Source organism: Amblyraja radiata, chromosome 31 (genome assembly GCF_010909765.2).
Source record: "Amblyraja radiata isolate CabotCenter1 chromosome 31, sAmbRad1.1.pri, whole genome shotgun sequence".
Lineage (NCBI taxonomy): Eukaryota > Metazoa > Chordata > Chondrichthyes > Rajiformes > Rajidae > Amblyraja > Amblyraja radiata.
In genome coordinates, this window is record NC_045986.1 from 27915488 (window position 1) to 27938120 (window position 22633).

The following is a 22633-nucleotide window of genomic DNA, read 5'->3' on the forward strand; positions in this document are numbered from 1 at the left end:
GAGTAATTTTATTGTCTGAAGACACTAATCCTGAGCCGAGAAGAATTCAGAATATTATGATTAAAATGGTTGTTCTCAGCCATTCCATTTAATACTGATAATAAACACCATCAGCTTCTGGTAATTTATCACTCCCAAGGCAGTTGTCCAATATATCATTTGCTTCCATAAATGCAGATATAAAGTAATCATTTCACAATGCCATCTATTTTTTTTTATTGACAAAATCAGTCATCTGTTTACAAAGGCCCTATATTCGTCCTGACCTTCTTTCCCAACAGTTAAGAATTGATGTTGACTGTATTTTGATTTGATTTTTGTGTTCTCCTGGATTAAAGCTTGATCTATCAGCTTCACTATTTCCTGCTGTTCTTTTGGTCTAGCTCATAGTTGTAGGAATCTATATTATCTATGTTGAACTCTTGTCAGTGCTTTTTCTGTTAACTTAATGTCTACACGTTTTTAATTATCCATCTAGTTTTAACGCAGCTAATGATTTTACCCGTTAGTGTTTGTACATTAGTTCTGTAAAATGCTTTGTGGACGCCTGCCGTTGATCTATAGTCCGCTGTCCTATAAAGCTTTTTTTTTCACTTTATTATGAATGGGTTTTTTTCTCCTCATTGCCATTTGAGAGACTTTGTCGCCCTTTTACAAGTCTCCCTTTTTCAAACACGACACTGTTGGTTCTTGCATTTAACTTGTTGTTGGTGAAGTCATAATGCATGGAAACAGGCCCTTCAGCCCAACTTGTCCATGACAACCAAGATGCCCCGTCTAAACTAGTCCCATTAACTTACATTTAACCCATATCCCTCTAACCCTTTCCTGTCCATGTACCTGTCCAAATGGCACTTTAAATGTTGTTGCCGCTGCCGTTGCCTCAACTACTTCATCTGGCAGCCCCATTCCATATACCCGCTACCCTCTGGCACAGTTGCCCCTCAAAGTTGCCCTCACCTTAAACCTATGCCTAGTTTTTGATTCCTATACACCGGGAAAAAGAGTCTGTGCATTCACCTTATCTATTCCCCTCATGATTTTATACACCTCTATAAGATCACCCCACAGCCTTCCGCGCTCCAATTAACAAAGTCCGAACCTTCCCAACCTCTCCCTAAATCATTAAGTAGGTTCCTGACATGAAACGTCGCCTATTGAAAGTGTTCTCCAAAGATCCTGCATGACACGCTGAGTTACTCCAGCACTTTGTGTCTTACCTTAAAGCATTGAGTCCCGGCAACATCCCCATAAATCTTCTCTACACTCTTTAATGACATCTTTCCTATAGCGTTGATAAATGTTTGTGCATCATTAATACATTTGTTCTGGAACTTGGGAAGATGCTTCTTGTTCATCTCCCTCTTACTTTGAATTTTTACAGGAAAAAATCAGTGAAGATCTGAGAGCAACATTAAATGCATTCCTCTACCGAACCGGGGAGCAAAGTAACAAGTAGGTATTGGTCTTGATATCCAAAGTGGCTGAGAGCATAACCCACTAAACCACCATCTGAAGGAAAGAAAATTGCTAGAATCTAGACCAAAAACGAAATGTTAAATTCCACCCCCCGCGGTGCCCAGCGGTCCCGGAAATCCCCCAGGGTGCCAGTGGACAGCACGTAGTACCACCCGGGCATGGACATAACCACAGAAAAGGGGCAGGCAACCTGCTCGGGCATAGCCTTCTTCCGCCTGGCGCTGTGACTCGCGGATGGCCAGCTTGGCCAGGCCCAGGAGTAACCCAACCAGGACATCTTCAGCCCTACCCTACCCTCCCCTCTACACACAGGGTGTCCAAAGATGAGGATGGTGGGTGCGAAATGCAGCCAGAAGGCAAGGAGCAGCCCCTTTAGGTATTGGAACAGGGGTTGCAACCTCTCACACTCCATATATACGCGGTACACAGACTCTTCCAGCCCACAAAAGTGGCTGGCGAGTGTGTGAACCACAGGTTGCAGGGGACCTTCCCCCCAGTTACCCGATGTAGAGGGGGAGAATCCCTACAAGGCCCTCTCGCGACCAACAGGCAACACTGAGCGCCGCTTTGTGTCCGGATGGTGGAGCGGCTGCAACATTGGGTCAACACGGCTGTTGTTGCAGCTCCCGTTGTAGCCCCTGGCCGACAGCTCTTTCTTCAGGCGCGGTTGATCACCGTGAGGCTCGCTCTCTTCACACCAGCTGCCGCTTCTACCTGTCGCCCATTGCTTTGTCCACTCCCCCCCCCCCCTCCACTGCCGCTGTCTTCTCCCCCGCGGTCACCGACATCTTTCACAAAGTAGACAGAGGAGGAAGTGATGGAGGGGGGAGCGGACGGCCGACGGGAAGATGCGGCAGCTGGTGGGGGGTTTGGGGGGAGGGAGTCGCATGGTGATCGACACGTTCTGATTGTTACTTATATTAGCAAATAGCTTTAAAAAAAATTCCTTCAAAACTTCGATCTGCTTGTTTGTTGTGGATGCAGTTCTCCTTCCAGGCACCCGTGGCCCTTTGATGATGGGCACCTAATGCAAAATGCTGAACTCAGTTTATAAATGAGGCATTAGTTTGCGGCATAATTGTCTTTTTTTCTTTTAAGTACCGTTCCTAAACACAACACGGAGCAATAAAATCCTTGCCGTAATCCTGTATCAAAACAATTGGAACAGAGTATTGCTGGTTTTCACTTTAGGCAATGAAGTAGACTATTTTTAGTGTATGGGAGGGTTTAATATGTACACACCTGTCAAGGCAATGTTTTGCTGTCTACAAGGGTGGATTGCCACAATTGTAGCTTGCCCTCCTTGCCATTTAGTGCAATCTTTGCACTTTGTTTTTTTGGAAATCTAATTGTAGCATGCTAATACTGCCATTCACAGTAAATATAATTGCAGTATAGGGATGAATACATCTGCTTCATGTCAATGTGGTTTTACAATTATTGTACAACATCTTGAATGTTAATGCACCTGCTGGTTAGAAGCCTTATCAGCTCTTTCCAGCCGACCTCTGTCATACCTCCAGCTTATTGATTGGCACACAAGCTTGATGTTTAAAATAGCTGAAGGGTAAATAACTGTCTAAAGTAAGAAGACGTTACAGTTCAACTCCAAGCAACTGAACCCGTTAGTAAGCAGCCGGCGGTAGTTTCAGCTGGAGGGGAATTTTCTGATCTTGGTTAATGCTTGCAGGTCTGGTTTTAAAATCTATCTTGTTTTATTGTTCCAAATCTGACGCAATCTCATGGTTATACACAAGGTGAGGAGCTGTGATAGGATTTTGAGGTCGTCAAATATAGCAATAAGGAGTCGAGAAAGCTGGAGTAACTTAGTGGGTCAGGCAGCATCTCGGGAGAAAAGGAATAGTTGAAGCTTTGGGTCGAGACCCCGCCTCTGAACGTCAACTATTCCTTTTCTCAAGAGATGCTGCCTGACTCGCTGAGTTGTTCTGGGTTTTTGTGTCTATCTTCGGTATAAACCAGCATCTGCACTTCCTTCCTACACAAAGCAATGGGAGTGCTTTGCTTTGGGTTGGCTCAAAGGCAGCTTCAAAGCATATTTCAGTGTCTCCTAACCCCAGCTGTGCATGTTTACATATGAAGTCCAATGCGATCTATTCCAGATTTGCTTTCATGCTCTGCAAATCTTTAAGTGGTGGTGATACTGATTTGGCTCTGAGCTGTTCCTGAGCCCAGTGGTAGGATTATGATGCATTACCCCTCCCTCTGTGTCCCCACAGTTCGTAAGCTTTCTCCAAAGAATCAATGTATTAATTCTGCTGGTGCAAATTGTCCTCTGTAGCATTCATGTACAGATGTAAATGATATCCCTCTGTTGTAATGCAGGGTGCAGCAGTTACGGTTACTATTGATATCTGAACACCAATGAGCTGTGCCCTGCTGAGCCAGCTTTCTGGTTGGAAGAGAAAATAATTTTGCCTCAGTCGTGTAAGCAAAGCAGTGATAGAAAGAGGAAAGTTATTCTATATTCAAGACCCTGACAGGCATTTGTTTCTGAATCTCATCATTAACCCATCATTTGAATTATAAATGGAGAAGGAAGGCCAATTGCCAATATTTTGCCATCGGCAATGAAGGAACTGCTACAGTCCTTCTCGGAGCGATGATTTAGACAACCAAGCGGGAAATAAAAATTGCATGAGATTGAGGGGGAAGAAAATTTAATCGTAAAACAGAACATAATTGTTTTTACTAAATAAACAACATTCTGATGCCCCTTGCTGAGTTTAATTTTTCACGGCCTGGGTGCTGTTTCAATGGTAATTGGGGGTTTAAAATTGTATATTTTCAGCTCCCTGACACTTGTTTCAGAATCTTCTTCATTACCCCCTCTTAGCTTGTCAAAGATTCTTAAATTTTTAATCTTAAATTCACAGGCTTTAGTGCACCTACTTTAGTTTTTATTTATTACTGAAATAACATGTTCAATATATATTTTTTTTAATAACTCCTGCACAGCACCTCTAGGAAGTTAAAGGTAGACAAAAATGCTGGAGAAACTCAGCGGGTGAGGCAGCATCTATGGAGCGAAGGAAATAGGCGACGTTTCGGGGCTTTTTATCTGATGGCAAAGAAAAACAATTTCTGGGCTGAAACACATTGATTTGAAACATTGATGTGGTGTAAGACCAATTCACCAAGGCCTGATGCTGGGTGATTCACAGTTAAGCCCAGATGATGGACAATCCAAAAGAGGAACCACCCCTTGCTCCAGGCTATCTTTTGTGCAACAAATAAGTGGGGAAATTAACATGAGAAAAGAATTGAGGACCACTGTATGTTCCTCCTCCTGCTCATAACTATTCCATTATTGGCCAAATTAAAAAATGATGTAAAACCCTTGAGCTCCTGTTGATTCAGAAATACATGCAGTTGTGTTGGTGCCAATCCTGCTAGGATTGCGAAGGAAGCTGGAATGTTTGTGTAAAATATCATAGTATGTGACGTAATTTATGTAACCAAGGTATTTGAACAGTATCCTGTCTGCATGTAACTCTAAATCTAATTAATTGATTTACATTGAGGTACATCTTTAAAGCAGAGGACTTTATTGCTTCTGGTCTCTGTTGCAAAGTCACATTCCTTTGCAAGCTGCATCTGTTCTGCCAATCGATGCTTGGGCAGTGGGGAGTATTGACTTCCTTTGTAGATGTTCACCTTGACCTTGGGCAGTGGGGAGTATTGACTTCCGTTGTAGATGTTCACCTTGACCTTGGGCAGTGGGGAGTATTGACTTCCTTTGTAGATGTTCACCTTGACCTTGGGCAGTGGGGAGTATTGACTTCCGTTGTAGATGTTCACCTTGACCTTGGGCAGTGGGGAGTATTGACTTCCTTTGTAGATGTTCACCTTGACCTTGGGCAGTGGGGAGTATTGACTTCCGTTGTAGATGTTCACCTTGACCTTGGGCAGTGGGGAGTATTGACTTCCTTTGTAGATGTTCACCTTGACCTTGGGCAGTGGGGAGTATTGACTTCCTTTGTAGATGTTCACCTTGACCTTGGGCAGTGGGGAGTATTGACTTCCTTTGTAGATGTTCACCTTGACCTTGGGCAGTGGGGAGTATTGACTTCCTTTGTAGATGTTCACCTTGACCTTGGGCAGTGGGGAGTATTGACTTCCGTTGTAGATGTTCACCTTGACTGAGATCGGATGTATTGAGTACTAGTAAAGCGGTTTCCCCCCCCCCCCCAGTGAGTCAGCACCGTTACCTGTCGTGGTGCTCTGCGACACAGACTGGGTTCCCGGGTAGCGTATAATGTAAGTAGAGGACATTGGTTGGAGGGGATGCATTTCAGCAGTTTATGTCACATCTCCCCGCACTCTCCAAGTAAAGTGTGGAGTACGGAAATGCTACAGAAGTGTTGTAATTGGGGTTGTCTGAAGAAGGGGTTTGACCCGAAACGTTGCCTATTTCCTTTGCTCCATAGATGCTGCCTCACCCGCTGAGTCTCTCCAGCACTTTTGTCTACCCATAACATTTATCCAACTCGATTTCCATTCCTGAAGCAAAGCAATGTATATGTGAGAATTTGAAATAAAGATTCTAGCATCTCCAGTTTCTTACCAAAACAAGGACATGTTAGAAATACTGAGAGATGGGTGTCTTCTGTTCAATCTAAGAAAGGTCCCGACCCGAAATGTACCCTGTCCATTCCTCCCCTATTGGTGCCTGGGCCACTGAGTTACTCCAGCCTTTTCTGTTTACCAAGGAGTCTACTATCATCATACATTTTGACATTCTTTATAAGATGCTCTCAACTTGTGTCAATTTCATTTATTTTTCTTTCCTCAAGCTAATCACTCCCTCCTATTGTCTTGGCTTCACTTAGAAGTCACTTTCTGTGGTGGAGGGTCAGTGCTTGTGGAATCCACACCTGAGCAGTCAACATTTCCCACAGGAGGGAAGAAAATTCAATTTCAAAGATGCTGTGCTCAGCATTTTTTTTTTTTAATGTGAATCTTACAATAGGATGCCTTTGTTATTAACCATAAAGAGTTCCCGTGCATTTATATTCTTGTAATTTTCCTTCGCTGAATATTATTCTTCATCTTGCCCATCAACTGCAATTATCAATAGCCGCTTAACCGGAAAGATGGTTGTTTTATAATATCTTAAAATAAAATGGCCCACTTGTCAGGGATCCACACTAGTATTTTATCCATTCGTGCCAGTCTTTAGAGAAAATATTTCCATTAAACCAGCAGCTTTAATGTTGCCACATAATATCTCATCAGATCAGGGACGGACTCATACGCTACTAGCTGTTTTATATCACAAAGTACATTCTCCAAACAAAAGCACAAATTTGATTATGTTTATCTATAACTGTGTGGTTGACTATGTTCAATCAATGATGGTATTGTATGAAGGTACACAAAAATGCTGGAGAAACTCAGCGGGCGCAGCAGCATCTATGGAGCGAAGGAAATAGGCAACGTTTCCTTCGCTCCATGCAAAGAGTTGAACAATCTCCACTATAGGAAATAGGCAACGTTTCGGGCCGAAACCCAAAGGGTTTCGGCCCGAAACGTTGCCTATTTCCTTCGCTCCATAGATGCTGCTGCACCTGCTGAGTTTCTCCAGCATTTTTGTGTACCTTCGATTTTCCAGCATCTGTAGTTCCCTCTTAAACACATGGTATTGTATGAAATTTACACAATCTCCATTTCCCAGTGATATGATGTGTATAAGAAAAGCTTGCTGGGAACTTGATTGATGACACTTGAATTTAATTCTCCTGGACCAACAACAAACATGTGAGATCCAAGGTAATCATCTCGGCTTGGATCGAGTGGATGTGGAGAGGATGTTTCCACTGGTGGGAGAGTCTAGGACTAGAGGTCACAGCCTCAGAATTCAAGGGCGTTCTTTTAGGAAGGAGATGAAGAGAAATTTCTTTAGTCAGAGGGTGGCGAATCTGTGGAATTCTTTGCCACAGAAGGCTGTGGAGGCCAAGTCTGGATATTTTTACGGCAGAGATGGAAAGATTCTCGATTAGTACCGGTGTCAGAGGTTATGGGGAGAAGGCAGGGGAATGGGATTAGGAGGGAGAGATAGATCAGCCACGATTGAATGGCGGAGTGGACTTGATGGGCAGCACGGTAGCGCAGCGGTAGAGTTGTATTCTGTGTATCTTCCCAATCCTAGTGTCTGGCTGCTTTGTGGTGATTTTTAACGTGGTATGGAGACGTGTTAGTTAACGGATGAATGTGAAACCTGGCCTGGGTTATATGTGAATGTCACAATGAAATACTCTGAAGTGAAAAGCATTGCAATCAATTGCTCCAGTTTCCTCCCACACCACGAAGACTTGCAGCCTCTGTAAATGGCCCCTAGTGTAGATGAGAAAGTGGGATAACATAAAACTAGGATGAATGGGTGGGCCGATGGACCTGTTTCCATGCTGTATCTCTAAACTAAACTAATTCCACAGTGATGTACTAACCTGCCTTTATAGATTTGTTGGAATGACATCTTAGTACTTCTACTTATAGATGTCTCATCTGCTTCTAACAGGTTTATGTTGGTGTTGGCAAGCAATCAACCGGAACAGTTTGACTGGGCCATCAATGACCGTATTGATGAGATTGTTAACTTTGGTCTACCTGGGCTGGAGGAGAGGGAGCGGCTGGTGAGGTTGTACTTTGACAAATATGTCCTGAAACCTGCCACAGAAGGAAAACAGTAAGTCCTCTATCTTGCTGAAGTGAATTGTGTTTGGGAGAATACAATGCAGACTTGCTATGATAATTTTTCTGCTTTTTCAACATTTTTTTCCTAAATTTTCTCTCTCCCATCCCCAGCCTCATTTTGACAGGCCTTACCTTCAGCTACTTTTAAAGATTGAATTCTTATATTTTATGTAACACTCATTATTTTCCCATTGCTTACGTGTGTCCCAGCCCGTCCTCTTTCACCCCTATATTCCCCTCCCTTTGGCTTTACATTTCACTCCACCTTCGCTCCTTATCCAAAACCCTTATGTCCACTTTTTGTCTCATTTGCATCTCTTGCCTTTCTCCACACGTCTGCCCCCTCACCTATATCCACTTAACAATTGCCAGCCCTTGTCCCACCCCACTTTTACCCCTCCACTACAATCAGTCTGAAGAAGGGTCCCAATCCGAAATATTGCCTCGTCCATTCCCTCCACAGATGCTGCCTGAGCAGAGTTCCTCCAGCACTTTGTATTCTACTTTACCTAGCCACATGTTGACAAAGCCCCCTACTGAGAGATGATAACATCTTTGTGTGTTCATTCTGTTGTAGTTACAGGAAGTTGGAGGAATCCATCATTTACTGAGATGTAATGCTCTCATCTTGCCTGCCTTAAATATGACCAATCACTTCTAATCTGTGCAATAGATATAACTTATGAGTGTCTCCTTTAAGTAAACCCTCTTCATTTAGTTGCTTAATGACCCTCTCCCCTATTTTATTCTGAATTGTTCACTGATCGGGAAAGAAGATAAAATGATCTGATTTGGACATTGAACGGTGAAGGCATGCGTCAGCGTGAAACTTGTAACTCATTTTGCACTTGTTTGTTCATTCATTTCCATCTAAAACGAATGTGTCGTTGCCAAAAGTCTCTCAGCGCCAGTGGCCAGAGTTCAATCCTGACCTCGGGTGCTCTCTGTGTGGAGTTTACACTTTTTCCCGGAGACTGCGTGCATTTCAGCCGCTCCAGTTTCCTCCCACATCCCAAAGACGTGCGTGTTTGTAGGTTAAACGGCTGATGTAAATTACCCCTAGTGTGTAGGGAGTGGATAGGAAAAGTGGGGTGACATAGAACAAGTGTGAACAGGTGATCGATAGTTGGCATGGACTTGGTGGGCCGAAGGGCCTATTTCCATGCTGCAGCCCCAATCTAAAGTGGCAGTGAGTACCCATTTAACTTAAACCCAGTGATTGAATTTGCTCTTAAAACTAAATGTGTTCCTAGGTTAACCAACTATAACATTAGCAACCTTTGTTTATAATGCCTTTTTAAGAAAGCAAAAAATATCTCCAGGTACCTCAGTGGGAAAATGCCAAACAGAAAAAAGAGAATTTGGACAGTTGATCAAAGGATACATAGATACATTGACAATAGGTGCAGGAGTAGGCCATTCAGCCCTTCGAGCCAGCACCGCCATTTAATGTGATCATGGCTGATCATCCCCAATCAGTACTCCATTCCTGCTTTCTCCCCATATCCCTTGATTCCGCTAGCCCTAAGAGCTCTATCTAACTCTCTTCTGAATGCATCCAGTGAATTGGCCTCCACTACCTTGTGAGGCAGAGAATTCCACAATTTTCACAACTCTCTGGGTGAAAGATTTTCCTCATCTCTGTTCTCAGCCTGTGGGACAGGTCCACTAGGATGCCCTGTGGGCATTGACATTTCAGGCTCTCGATTTATATTGGTTACATCCCTGGCATAAAACCGTGCCAGTGTAAAAGCTGTGTGCCGTGTTTTAAGGCACAATACCTCAGTGTATGTGCTTTATCCCCAGGTTTGCATGTGCATGTTCACAAATTCACATGTTATAGGAGTAGAATTAGGCCATTCGGCCCATCGATTCTACTCCGCCATTCAATCATGGCTGATCTCTGCCTCCTAATCTCATTCTCCTGCCTTCTCCCCATAACCCTTGACACCCATTCTAATCACAAATTTGTCTATCTCTGCCTTAAATATCCACTGACTTGGCCTCCACAGCCCTCTGTGGCCATGTGCTCCACAGATTAACTACCCTCTGACTGAAGAAGTTCCTCCTCACCTCCTTTCTAAAAGAACACCCTTTATTTCTGAGGCTGCGACCTCTGGTCCTGGACTCTCCCAACAGTGGTGCTCAAAGTTAAGCAACAAAAATGGCCACATGTTTTTTAGTTTCATTTTTTTTAGTTTACAAATACAGCGCAGGAACAGGCCCTTCGGCGCACTTTGGAGTGTAGGCGGAAGCCGGAGCTCATGGAGAAAGCACACGCGATCACGTGGAGAACGTACAAACTCCGTACAGACAGCCCCCGTAGTCAGGATCGAACCTGGGTCCCCGGCGCCGTAAGGCAGCAACTCTACCGCTGCGCCACAGCTGCCAGTGACCATCTAACTTTGCTTCACAGACGCCTGAAGGTGGCACAGTTTGATTACGGCAAGAAATGCTCTGAGATTGCTTTGGTGACTGGAGGGATGTCAGGCAGAGAGATCTCCAAGCTCGGAGTGGCCTTGCAGGTATGGTTTTCATTTAATGTTCTCATCATTTGAATGCTCAGCATTCACAGTTGTAAGCTCTTCACTATTTTTCCTGAATATTCATTGTCATTGTCCGATTGAGATGATGTAAAGAAAGTTCATGTGAACGTTCACTTCTGTTCCCCACTCTGTATTTACTACTGGTGTAAGATTTTAACACCAGGAACCGCAGATGTTGATTTGCAAAAAAAGACACAATGCTGGAGTAACTCAGCGGGTCAGAGGACATGGACAAGTGACGTTTCAGGTTGGGGGTCCTTCAACCCTTCAGTAAAAGGGTCCTGATGTGAAACATCACTAGTCCATGTTCTCCAGAGATGCTGCCTGAACTGCTGAGTTACTCCAGCACCTTGTGTCTGTAGATTAAGATCCAGTGGCCAGTGTACACCTGTGCTGATTCTCCAAAGTTAATGATGACTAAAACAAAAGGACATTTTTTAGTTTAGAGATACAGCGCAGAAACAGGCCCTTCGGCCCACTGGGTCCGTGCCGACCAGCGATCCCCTCACATTAACACTGTCCTACACCCACTAGGGACTATTTTTACATTTACCAAGGCAATTAACCTACGAACCTGCACGTCTTTGGAATGTGGGAGGAAACCGGAGATCCCGGAGAAAACCCGCGCAGGTCACAGGGAGAACGTGCAAACTCCGTACAGACAGCACCCGTCGTTGGGGTCGAACCCGGGTCTCCGGCGCTGCATTCGCTGTAAGGCAGCAACTCTACCGCTGCGCCACCATTTCCAGTATTGTGCCTCTTGGTTCGTATTCTCTGCCATGTGTGTCTGTTCATGGACATGGTTTTGGCTCCACTTTACTGTAGTTAGATCACAAACCTGGGGCAGGTAACACCCTGGTTACAGTCCCTGCCTGCAGCCGCCCTTCTGTCTGCACTTGCTTTAACAATGTAGAGTTTCTGACTGGATTCTCCCGCACACTCCGCCTTGGATGAACTCTTCACCGCATAGCGTTGCATCATTAACACTTTTTAATGTACATTTACTGCTGACATAGGCCTAATGGAAAATTAATAACTTGGATCTATAAAGAACAGGGCATTGGCATAAATGTCAGCTTGGAACAAATGGCCACCAGCCGTGACAGAAGCCCGTCAGATCACCGAGCACATTGAGAGAGGTGGCCCGTGTCAAAACTGCAACCTGTTGCCCAAGTGATCCAACATTCTTGCCTCCTCCGATAAACATGAATGAAGGTATTTGTAGTCTCTGCAGATCTTGCCAACATCTCGTTGAATGAAGGCAGCTGAACTCTGACAGTTCACCCCCAGGCTGCCATTATTATTGTTTTATTTCATTCTGCAGCAAAGTCGGTGGAGTAATGAATAGATGAGCCCTGTATAAGGAAGTCGGGATAAGTGCCCAGGTCAATCTTTTTTTGTTAGACCATTCATTGTCAGTTAATAAACTGAGCAGATAAATGATTCACCAGATCATAGATTACAGGAGGAAAAAAAGTATGCATTTGCTTTGGGTGCCGTGAGTTGCCACAAGATTTGCTCTTTTAAGTGTGACTCGGTCAATTTTGGTGAAATCCAGAAATTGGTCATATTGGCAGCTTAAATGAGCAGATGGGGTCTCGTCAACACTGGGATTATTTGTTGAGAGTGAAGGATTTATTAAATGTAAAAGGCAAACGAGCTCTTTGTCCCCTGTATTTGCAGCGAATAAAAAAGAACTTGCACTACAGTTTAGTCTGGTTTAGAGATGCAGCACGGAAACGGGCCCTGCGGCCCATCAAGTCAGCGCCGACCAGCCATTTCCCCCCGCACACCAACACTACCCTACACACGTGCACACACACACGCACACGGGGCAATTTACAATTTTACCAAACCAATTAACCTACAAACCTGTACGTCTATGGAGTGCGGGGGGAAACAGACGCTCCTGGAGTAAACCCACGCGGTCACGGGAATAATCTCCGTACAGACAAGAAGAACCCATAGTCAGGGTGGAACCCGGGCCTCTGGCGCTGTAAGACAACAAATCTACCGCTGCACCACCATGCTGTCCACACACACCATCATTCACCACTTCTAAGATTCACAGAATGTCCCAAGCTAAAAATGGCTTCGCTGTTGTAATCACCTACATTGTAGGCTAGGCCTGAGAGAAACATGACTGCATGATCTAATATTTGGCGGAGAATACTCAAACTCCTCTTCACATATTGAATTGGAGTCTTCAGTAGTTGCCTCAGTAGGTATGCAAGAATTTGAGTGAAAAGGGTGGCATTCTTTTGGCGCTGCTGCCGTCACTGAGGTGACTGGTCATTCAGCATGAACACATCCATTCATTTATTAGAGGCGCAAGGAACTGCAGCTGCTAGGATCGTGAGCAAAAGACAAAGTGCTAGAACTACGTAGCAGGACAGGCAACGTTTCAAGTCGGGATCCTTCTTCAGACACTGGGACAAGGTGGTGGTTCAGGCAAAAGTCTTTAGAAGGTTACTGACCCGAAATGTCGCCTGTTCCTTCCCTCCACAGATGCTGCCCGACCAGCTGAATTCCTCCAGCACTTTGTGTTTTATTCGTCCATTCGCCTGGTATCCGTTAGTGCGTTTAGCATTTTGATCCACTGATGTAAATGGCGATTTTCTGCCATCATGTTGGAATAAATAGAATCTCCTCAGCTTCAAGAGCTTGAAATTAAGGCAATCCTCAGCTGTAGATGGGGTAGTCTAATATCTGAGCGGAACAAGTCTCATAGCATTTCAGCCTTAAACAGTGAGTGGCCAAGAATAGTTCATCTTATGAAATATTCTTTGGGCTAAGATGTGCTCATATGCTTTTTGGTTCAATTTAGTTAATTTTGGCTCCATGATTCCAAAGTGTTTAAACCAATTTAATTTGGTTTAGTACATGTGGACAAGTTAGCGTTGGTAATTAATTATTGAAATGATCGATACCAATGACTTTAATTATCCCAAAATAGATTGGAGGAAAAGTATCGCTCATGTGGAGTTTTATAAAGTTGCATTCAGGGGCTTTCTTCCGAGATTTTAGTTTCAATTCGAGTGAAAGGATGCATTTGTTGATTATATTAGTGGGAGGGGAATGGAGAGGGAATGATGTGACGGATGCAAAGAGCATCTGTAAATTCCCTTGTGCAACATAGGACAATCATAGTCACCACTCGCAGCTCCTCATTGACCCAGTCAAGGTTGCCAATCTGTGGGTCAATATTCCTTAGTTCTACATAAGATACACAATATTCCCGCAGTGCCGTGTATCAGCTTTCTAATAATCTGCAGAGCCGACCACTAGCGTAACAACCTGTGGCGTATACTTGGTGGTTGCAGTGGACCTTATTTTAGAGATATTGGTAACAATTCCCATTGGCGTGTTTTCCACAAATTGCCCGTCCATGCAGATTATACACAGAACCTTCTACCCCCGCACCTCCAGACTCAGGAACAGCTTCATCCCCAGAGCTATCGCTGCTTTGAACTGGCCCTGCTGAGTGCCCCCCCCCCCCATGAACTGTCTCCCTCGGATGGTCACTTCGCACATCGACCCGGCACAGACATATTTGCACTTTAGCCTGTTTTAATGTTTTTTTTTAATATAAACCATCTACCATAAACCATCGGGGTATCTAAATTTTATTAGGTGTTTAAGTTATGACCTCGGATGGAAGCTGCATACCAAATCTCATTGCACCTATGTGCGATGACAATAAAAGATATTATTATTATTAGTATTATTTGTTATTTTGGAAGGTAAAATACGCAAGCGTTGGCGCTGAACACGTTTGTATCTGGGCCCGATGAGTCGTGTCCTGACATCAATACCAGAATCACTGCTGATTACCATTGCTGCAGCTCCTTAATGTCCTGCAATTAACTCAATGCTGAAGAATCTTGTGGCGAGCATCTGTCTTCTCGCTGCTCGGACTGGGAAACAATCGCATGAACAACCTTATTGTGTTTAAGAAAGAACTGCGGATGCTGGAGAAATCGACGGTGGACAAAAATGCTGGAGAAACTCAGCGGGTGAGGCAGCATCTATGGAGCGAAGGAATAGGTGACGTTTCGGGTCGGTTCGCACCGAAACATCACCTATTCCTTCGCTCCATAGATGCTGCCTCACCCGCTGAGTTTCTCCAGCATTTTTGTCCACGTTACGTTTGTTATTGCCATTTGATGTGAGGCACAGTGAATAGTTTTTGTTTGCGTCCTGTCCAATGTAAGCAGATCATACTATGCATGAATACAATCAAGCCATAATCATTCTGTTAGAAACATAGAAAATAGGTGCAGGAGGAGGCCATTCGCCCTTGGAGCCAGCACCGCCATTCATTGTGATCATGGCTGATCGTCCCCTATCAATAACCCGTGCCTGCCCTCTCCCCATATCCCTTGACTCCACTAGCCCCTAGAGCTCTATCTATCTCTCTCTTAAATCCATCCAGTGACTTGGCCTCCACTGCCCTCTGTGGCAGGGAATTCCACAAATTCACAACTGTCTGGGTGAAAAAGTTTTTTTTTCTCACCTCAGTCTTAAATGACCTCCCCTTTATTCCAAGGTTGTGGCCCCTGGTTCTGGACTCGCCCAACATTGGGAACATTTTTCCTGCATCTAGCTTGTCCAGTCCTTTTATAATTGTATATGTTTCTATAAGATCCTCTCCCCCTCATCCTTCTAAACTCCAGTGAATACAAGCCTAGTCTATTCTTCAATACAATCAGCCACAGATGAGTACAAAGGGCAGGGCAAAGAGAAAGATATCAAAAGGCAAAATGTAGTTTCTCAGCATTGTGGCGTTACAGTTCGTGAGGGAAAAAAATCCAATGTCTGCACTGGGCTCGGTTGGAGAATCTGAACTGTACCCCAACTTATGAAAGAACAATTCAATGTCTGAAAACAGGGGGGAAGAAGCTGTTCCCGGGACCAGTGGTATGTGTTTTCAAGCTTCTGTTTGTGGTGCATGGCTAAAATATAATTCCCTGTACATGCTTTCTTTTTTCCTAAAATGCTGGAAATGAATCTCTTTCCAGCTTTCTCCCCCATAATATAATCAATCTGAAGAAGGGTCCCAGCTTGAAACGTCACCTGTCCACTTCCCTCTCCACAGATGCTGCCTGACCTGCTGCCTTGCTCCAGCACTTTGTGTTTTGTCCTAATTGGATAGATGTTTGTTTCATTAAGTTTTGATGACTGTGTTTAACTGTATTGTGCCGGTGGTTGTGCATTGTTAGTTGCACAATGCCTCACTTACACTGACAGTGTCGGTTACACTGAGTTGACATTGACTTACACTGTGAGCTCACATTGTTAACCCTGTCCCACAGGCTGCAGCGTACGCTTCAGAACACGGGGTCCTGACGGAGCCGATGATCGACGCCAGGGTGACTGAAGCAATCCGCCAGCACCAGCAGAAAATGGTGTGGCTGAAGAACGAGCGGCGAGAGAAGCCCGGCGTGGCGTCACGTGCCGTGCCTGCGGTGACGGAGGAGGGTACACCAGTGTGAGGGTCCAGCGCAGTGCGTACCCGGGCCAGGAACCCCTGAATTCAAATGCTGCGCACCAACGTAAAACGGTCCACTCGCCAAGGTGGTTCACCTCCCACCCACTGCCACACACGCCAGCAGCCTTGTACACATCTCTGACCCAGGACCACAGTCGGCTGCTGGCCCTCGCTCGGCCTGCTCTTGCACAGATGTTTGCAGCTGTTTATCTGCTCACCCAGCGGGTCTCAGAGGAAAATCTAACGGCAATCCTGATCTGTGGCAGTGACTGGAGTGCCTGTGTCCCGTGCGTGCCCACACAATTCCCCATCGCTGCTGGGTATTCAACGTGGACACCTCTGGTCTGGGAGCAGGTTGTGGCTGTGAATTCCACCACTGGAAGACGTTTTGCGTTGATGTGAGTTGTATTCCTGGATTCCTCATCCCAAGAAGCTGATCTCTCTAATCTACAGTTGAATCATCGAGCTCAAGATCGGGTCCCGTTCGCTGCCTACCTCAGATGCATTTATTTGAGTAACGTTCCAGTAACAATTCAGCAGATCATGGGATTCACAGCCCTTGTACAGTAACATGTTGCTGCTGAACGGGGGGAATGTGGTTTGGGACTGAACAGGTTATTCAGCTGAGTTTTACTGTGATGAGAAAAATAAACTTATTATAAAATAGTGATTAAATCTTATAAATAATCGAGAGTGAGGACTTGTTCCAATCAGAGTCGGACTCTGTGTCCTCTTGTCAAATGTGATGGCATCTTGTGATCTGTTGCCTGACACTGTCCACAGGGATTAAATAATCCCAACTGGTAACTCCGCGACTCTGGAATTCCTGGAGGTGACGTTATTGGATCATATTACCGGCTTGCTTTCCTTTAGCTGCCATGTAAGAACACATAGAACATAGACGAGTACAACGCACGAACTGGTCCTCCAATCACCATTTCAGTGCCGACCATGATGCCATGATTAAAATGCACATTTGCCTGTTCATGTTCAACATTTCCCCATTCCCAGCCGGTGTGTACTCCTGTCTAAATGCCTCTTAAACACGGCGATCACATCTCCAGTTCCCCTGGTAACACATTCTAGCCCCTGACTACTCTTTTAATTTAAATAAAACTTTCCTTGTAAATCTCCTTTAAACTTCCCACTCTTGCTTTTAAAGCTACGCCCTTTAAACTTTCCCCCTCTGTCATTTAAGCTGTGCCCCCCTTCAAACTTAAACCCTCCCCCCTCTCACTTTTAAACCTATGCCCTTAAACTTTGCCCATCTTCTTTTTATAAATAAAGAAAACTGAAATCCGTCAATCTATCGCATTTGTTTAAATTAAACATTTAATTTATCCCATTTCAGTTTAGAATCATTTTAAAGATGATTTCTGGGTCTGAAGTTTGACTTTCAGAAATGTATTCACTCTGATTTCGAAGGGTTAAAATGCGATAATATTTTAACCCAGCTACTGACGACATTGGATTAAAGCCAATGTTTTATATTGATGCAAAACTATCTGTAAACAGTGGGGAAACCCCTCGTTCTGCTTTTCCTGGCACGCTTTCCTCCTGCACAGTGTCCCTCTGAAGTTGCTCACCTTACAGCAGCTAAAGAGGAGATTCATTGGTCTTTGATTCTAATGAGAATATATTTAATGTGAAACTGATAGAAACTTGAAAGAAAAATATAAAATTATACACAGCATAAAACACTGCCCAATGTCTTCCCTGATGAAAGATTTGAGTCAGTCTTAACAACTTTTGATTTCCAATTTAAACAGTTGGAGGACCTCAAGTTTTCTACCCAAAGCCTGTATTCAAGGGAAGGGGAGGGGATTGAAATGCTTGTTGTGTTCTGCACTTCCCATGCAATCAGCAAACAGAGGAGCTCGCTCTGGGGCGCTGATACCAATGGATCATGCCTGGGGTCCAGTTACAGCGGGTGGCAAGAGTTAGTTCTGATGTACAACACTGTAGCAATAGTTACAGCTTGAAGAGGGGTCTCCATCACTCATACCTTTTCTCCAGAGATGCTGCCTGACCCGCTGAGTCACTCCAGCATTCTGTGTCCATCTTCATGCTGATGCAACGGTTTGTGGCAAGTCTAGTGGTTTCATAGTCACACAGGACGGGTGCAGGCCCTTCGGCCCAGCTTACCCATGCCGACCAAGGCGCCTTATGCTACCCTAGTCCCACTTGACTGCATTTGGCCATTATCCCTCTAACTTTTTCTATCCTAAGGTTTCCTCTGTTTAAACCAATGACGGCATATGACATAGATTCAAACAGCATGGAAACAGGCCCTTCGGCCCACTTGTCCACACCGACCAACATGCCCTGTCTATACTAGTCCAATCTGTGCATTCGCCCCTTATCCCTCTAACCTTTCCTATCCTAAGGTTTCATCCTTGTTTAAAACGATGACTGCATATGGCATTTTACCTTGATGTTGAGCCTAGTATAAAATGGCTCAGGATCTGGATAATTCTGTGTGGTTATTTTCCCATGATTTTTTTTAAATGGTAACGTTTCTCCTCCAGCAAGTGGTGTGGTCTGTAAATTGATCCACATAGATTATCAGCGGAAATCGCTTGCTTTCGATGATCCTGCAGTGTCCTTGCCTCTGTCCCGGGAATGTGCAGACCTTCCTGGCGGCTGGTACTGAGCCTTTGTAGACTGGGCCCCCATTGTATGTGAGAGTAGTGGTGCATTGAATCATGTTTGAGCACATGGGTGCTGGGGTTTCTGGTCCGTTTCAGATATTTCCGATGCTCTGTTAATTGTTGAAGCAATCCTGGTGATTTCACAGTGGGGGGGGAAACCCCCCACATTCTCTTTTGTATAAGTTGGAACAGAATCTGTCTTTCTTTGTTTTAAACATCATCACTATATTCCAACGTGGAATGATTTCAATTTGCTACATCCTTTTTTATTGGATTAAACATGTAAATCCTGTTCATCTAATAAACTGAGATTATGATTTGTGAGATATTGGTGGAGAGGTTATTTTGCAAAGAAAATGAATGGTTTCTTGTCGACAGGGGAGATGTTTATCATTGTGATCTCTTGATGTGAAAAATACAGCATTGAAACAGGCCCTTCAGTCCACAGAGTCTAGACCAACCATCAGTCACATTAGTCCTATGTATCGCACTTTCTATTCCCCTACATAAGGGGCAATTTACAGAGGCCATTCAACCTAGAAACCCACACAATCAAGGGGAGAACGTGCAAACTCCACGCAGACAGCACCTGTGGATGGGATGGAACGCAAATATCTGGCGCCGTGAGCCAGCAGCATTCCTGGCGGATGTGCATAGGTGATGTTTTGGGTCGGGACTCTTCTTCAGACTGATTGCAGTGGAGTTGGATAAAGCTGGATCAGAGGTGGGTGCGGGACAAAGTCCAGCAAATGATAGCTGGATACAGGGCTATTGGACAAAATGGGATTATGGATATACAGCGCCCTCCGTAATGTTTGGGGCAAAGACCCATCATTTATTTATTTGTCTCTGTACTCCACACTTTGAGATTTGTAATAGAAAAAAAATCACATGTGGTTAAAGTGCACATTGTCAGATTTTTAATAAAGGCCATTTCTACACATTTTGGTTTCTCCATGTCGGAATTACAGCATGGTAATTGGAGATCGAACTTGGGCGCTCGCTGCATTCGCTGTAAGGCAGCAACTCTACCGCTGTGCCACTGTGACCATCCACGTCAGTAGATATTTTTAAGGCAGAGATAGATAGATTCTTGATTAGTACGGGTGTCGGGGGGGTTATGGGCAGAAGGCTGGAGAATGGGGTTAGGAGGGAGAGATAGATCAGCCATGATTAAATGGTGGAGTAGACTCGAGTCATATGGCCTAATTCTGCTCCTATCACTTATGAACATGAAAGGTCACAGATATGACGAGGGCCAAAAATGATGCTGTGGAGGAGATATCCACCATTGGATCCCTAAACCCCAGCAGTGGGCACCTGCTTATTAAAACTGCACAGTGTGAACATTAATATTACAGTTCTGATCACAACAGTCAATGAACAAATGGAAGTCACAGTACACATTATAAACCTGATGGTAAGGTGTCAATAATTAGTTGATGTGAAATGAACACTCAGTATCATGTAAGGTAGCAGAACACATTTTAAATTTAGGAGACTTTGATGAGGATGCCAAAGGGGGTTTAGCAGGATGATTTCCTTCGCTCCATAGATGCTGCTGCACCCGCTGAGTTTCTCCAGCATTTTTGTGTACCTTTAGCAGGATGCTGCCTGGATTGGAGGCAATTGGCTCCAGAGACGGGTTGGATGGCCTTTTGTCTGGAACGCCGGAGATGATAGGACCTGATAGACAATAGGTGCAGGAGTAGGCCATTCAGCCTTTCGACCCAGCACCGCCATTCAATATGATCATCCACAATCAGTACCCCGTTCCTGCCTTCACCCCATATCCCCTGACTCCGCTATCTTTGAGAGCTACACGACCTCTACAGAACTAGTTTAAAGCAAGTTTGCAGAATCAATGACTGGGATGTTTCCAGGGATCAATGGGACATGTACAGGCAGCACAGTGACACAGTGGGTAGAGTTACTGCCTCCCAGCGCCAGAAACTCGGGTTCCATCCCTGTCCGCACGGAGTTCGCACGTTCCCACCGTGACCGCGTGGGTTTTCTCCTGGATCTCCGGTTTCCTCCCACATTCCAAAGATGCGACAGGCCTGTCGTCCATTTGGCTTCAGTAAAAATTGTAAATTGTCCCCAGTGATATGAGTATATAAAATCATGAGAGGCATTGAAACATAGGGTCAGACAGTCAGAAGCTTTTTTTCCCCCCAGCACGGAAATGTCACAGACCAGAGGACAAAGCTTCAAGAAGAACGGGGTAAAGTTTCCAGGAGATATGCGGGGCAAGTATTTTACACAGAGGGTGGTGGTGGAGGCAGATGCGATCGTGGTGCTTCCTGAAACGTCACCCATTCCTTCTCTCCATAGATGCTGCCTCACTCACCCGCTGAGTTACTCCAGCGTTTTGTGTCTTCCTTTTAAGAGGCTTTTTATATGGATGGTGGATGTGCAGGTGGATATAATGGGGAATGGAGGGATATTATCGACCATGTAGCGACTAGCAACATAGAAAATAGGTGCAGCAGTAGGCCATTCGGCCCTTCGAGCCTGCACCGCCATTCAATATGATCATGGCTGATCATCCAACTCAGTATCCTGTACCTGCCTTCTCTCCATACCCCCTGATCCCTTTAGCCACAAGGGCCACATCTAACTCCCTCTTAAATATAGCCAATGAACTGTGGCCTCAACTACCTTCTGTGGCAGAGAATTCCAGAGATTCACCACTCTCTGTGTAAATTTTATTTTTCTCATCTCGGTCCTAAAAGATTTCCCCTTTATCCTTAAACTGTGACCCCTTGTCCTGGACTTCCCCAACATCGGGAACTATCTTCCTGCATCTAAACCCCTTAAGAATTTTGTAACTTTCTATAAGATCCCCCCTCAATCTTCTAAATTCTAGCGGGTACAAGCAACAGGTTCGGGGCACGGACATTGTGGGCCGAAGTGCCTGTTCCTGTGCTGTACAGCGCTTTCCCTGCCGTATTCTCAGAAAGGGCGCGTGTGGTAACTGCAGCAGCACCTTCCCACACACGAGTTCATTCCTATCCGACTTCATTCAGATTTCAATAGACTTTGGTGTTTAAGAAGGAACTGCAGATGCTGGAAAAATCGAAGGTAGACAAAAATGCTGGAGAAACGCAGCGGGTGCAGCAGCATCTATGGAGCGAAGGAAATAGGCAACGTTTCGGGTCGAAACCCGGAAGGGTTTCGGCCCGAAACGTTACCTATTTCCTATAGTGGAGATTGTTCAACTCTTTGCATGGAGCGAAGGAAATATGCAACGTTGCCTATTTCCTTCGCTCCATAGATGCTGCTGCACCCGCTGAGTTACTCCAGCACTTTTGTCTACCTTCAATAGACATTGGGCCAGTTGTGGGGTTTTTCCGCTCTGATTTTTAACTAAAAACCTCTGGGCTTGTAATACCTTGCGGTTGTAATATTCCAAGTGCTGTCATAATAATAATACCGAGCTATTTATAACGACAGCGGCCCAGGCCCGAGCCTCGCTGACCAGATGGTCTCCGCAGGAGTTCCTCACAGTCCACGAATTAAGACTGATTCATTCAGTGGCTGCCTCACATTCCCAGCCATATAACACAGTGAATCTTCTTGTGTGAAGCTGTCAGGCTTGGATAGGGTGGATGTGGAGAGGATGTTTCCACTAGTGGGAGAGTCTAGGACCAGAGGTTATAGTCTCAGAATTAAAGGACGTTCTTTCAGGAAGGGGATTGGGAGAATTTTTTGTAGTCGGAGGGTGGTGAATCTGTGGAATTCTTTGCCAC

The 22633-nt window shown here is 44.8% G+C and overlaps 1 protein-coding gene across 1 annotated transcript in view; it reads left to right on the forward strand.

Moving 5' to 3' along the window:
• Nucleotides 1–19205, forward strand: part of atad3a (ATPase family AAA domain containing 3A) — a 52069-nt gene extending 32864 nt beyond the window's left edge. The window contains exons 13-16 of the mRNA XM_033048312.1: nt 1385–1455; nt 8018–8185; nt 10610–10718; nt 16055–19205. Coding sequence (XP_032904203.1) covers nt 1385–1455; nt 8018–8185; nt 10610–10718; nt 16055–16234 — 528 coding nt within the window. The 3' untranslated portion in view covers nt 16235–19205. The remainder of the gene's footprint in view (nt 1–1384; nt 1456–8017; nt 8186–10609; nt 10719–16054) is intronic.
• The last annotated feature ends 3428 nt before the right edge of the window (nt 19206–22633 follow it).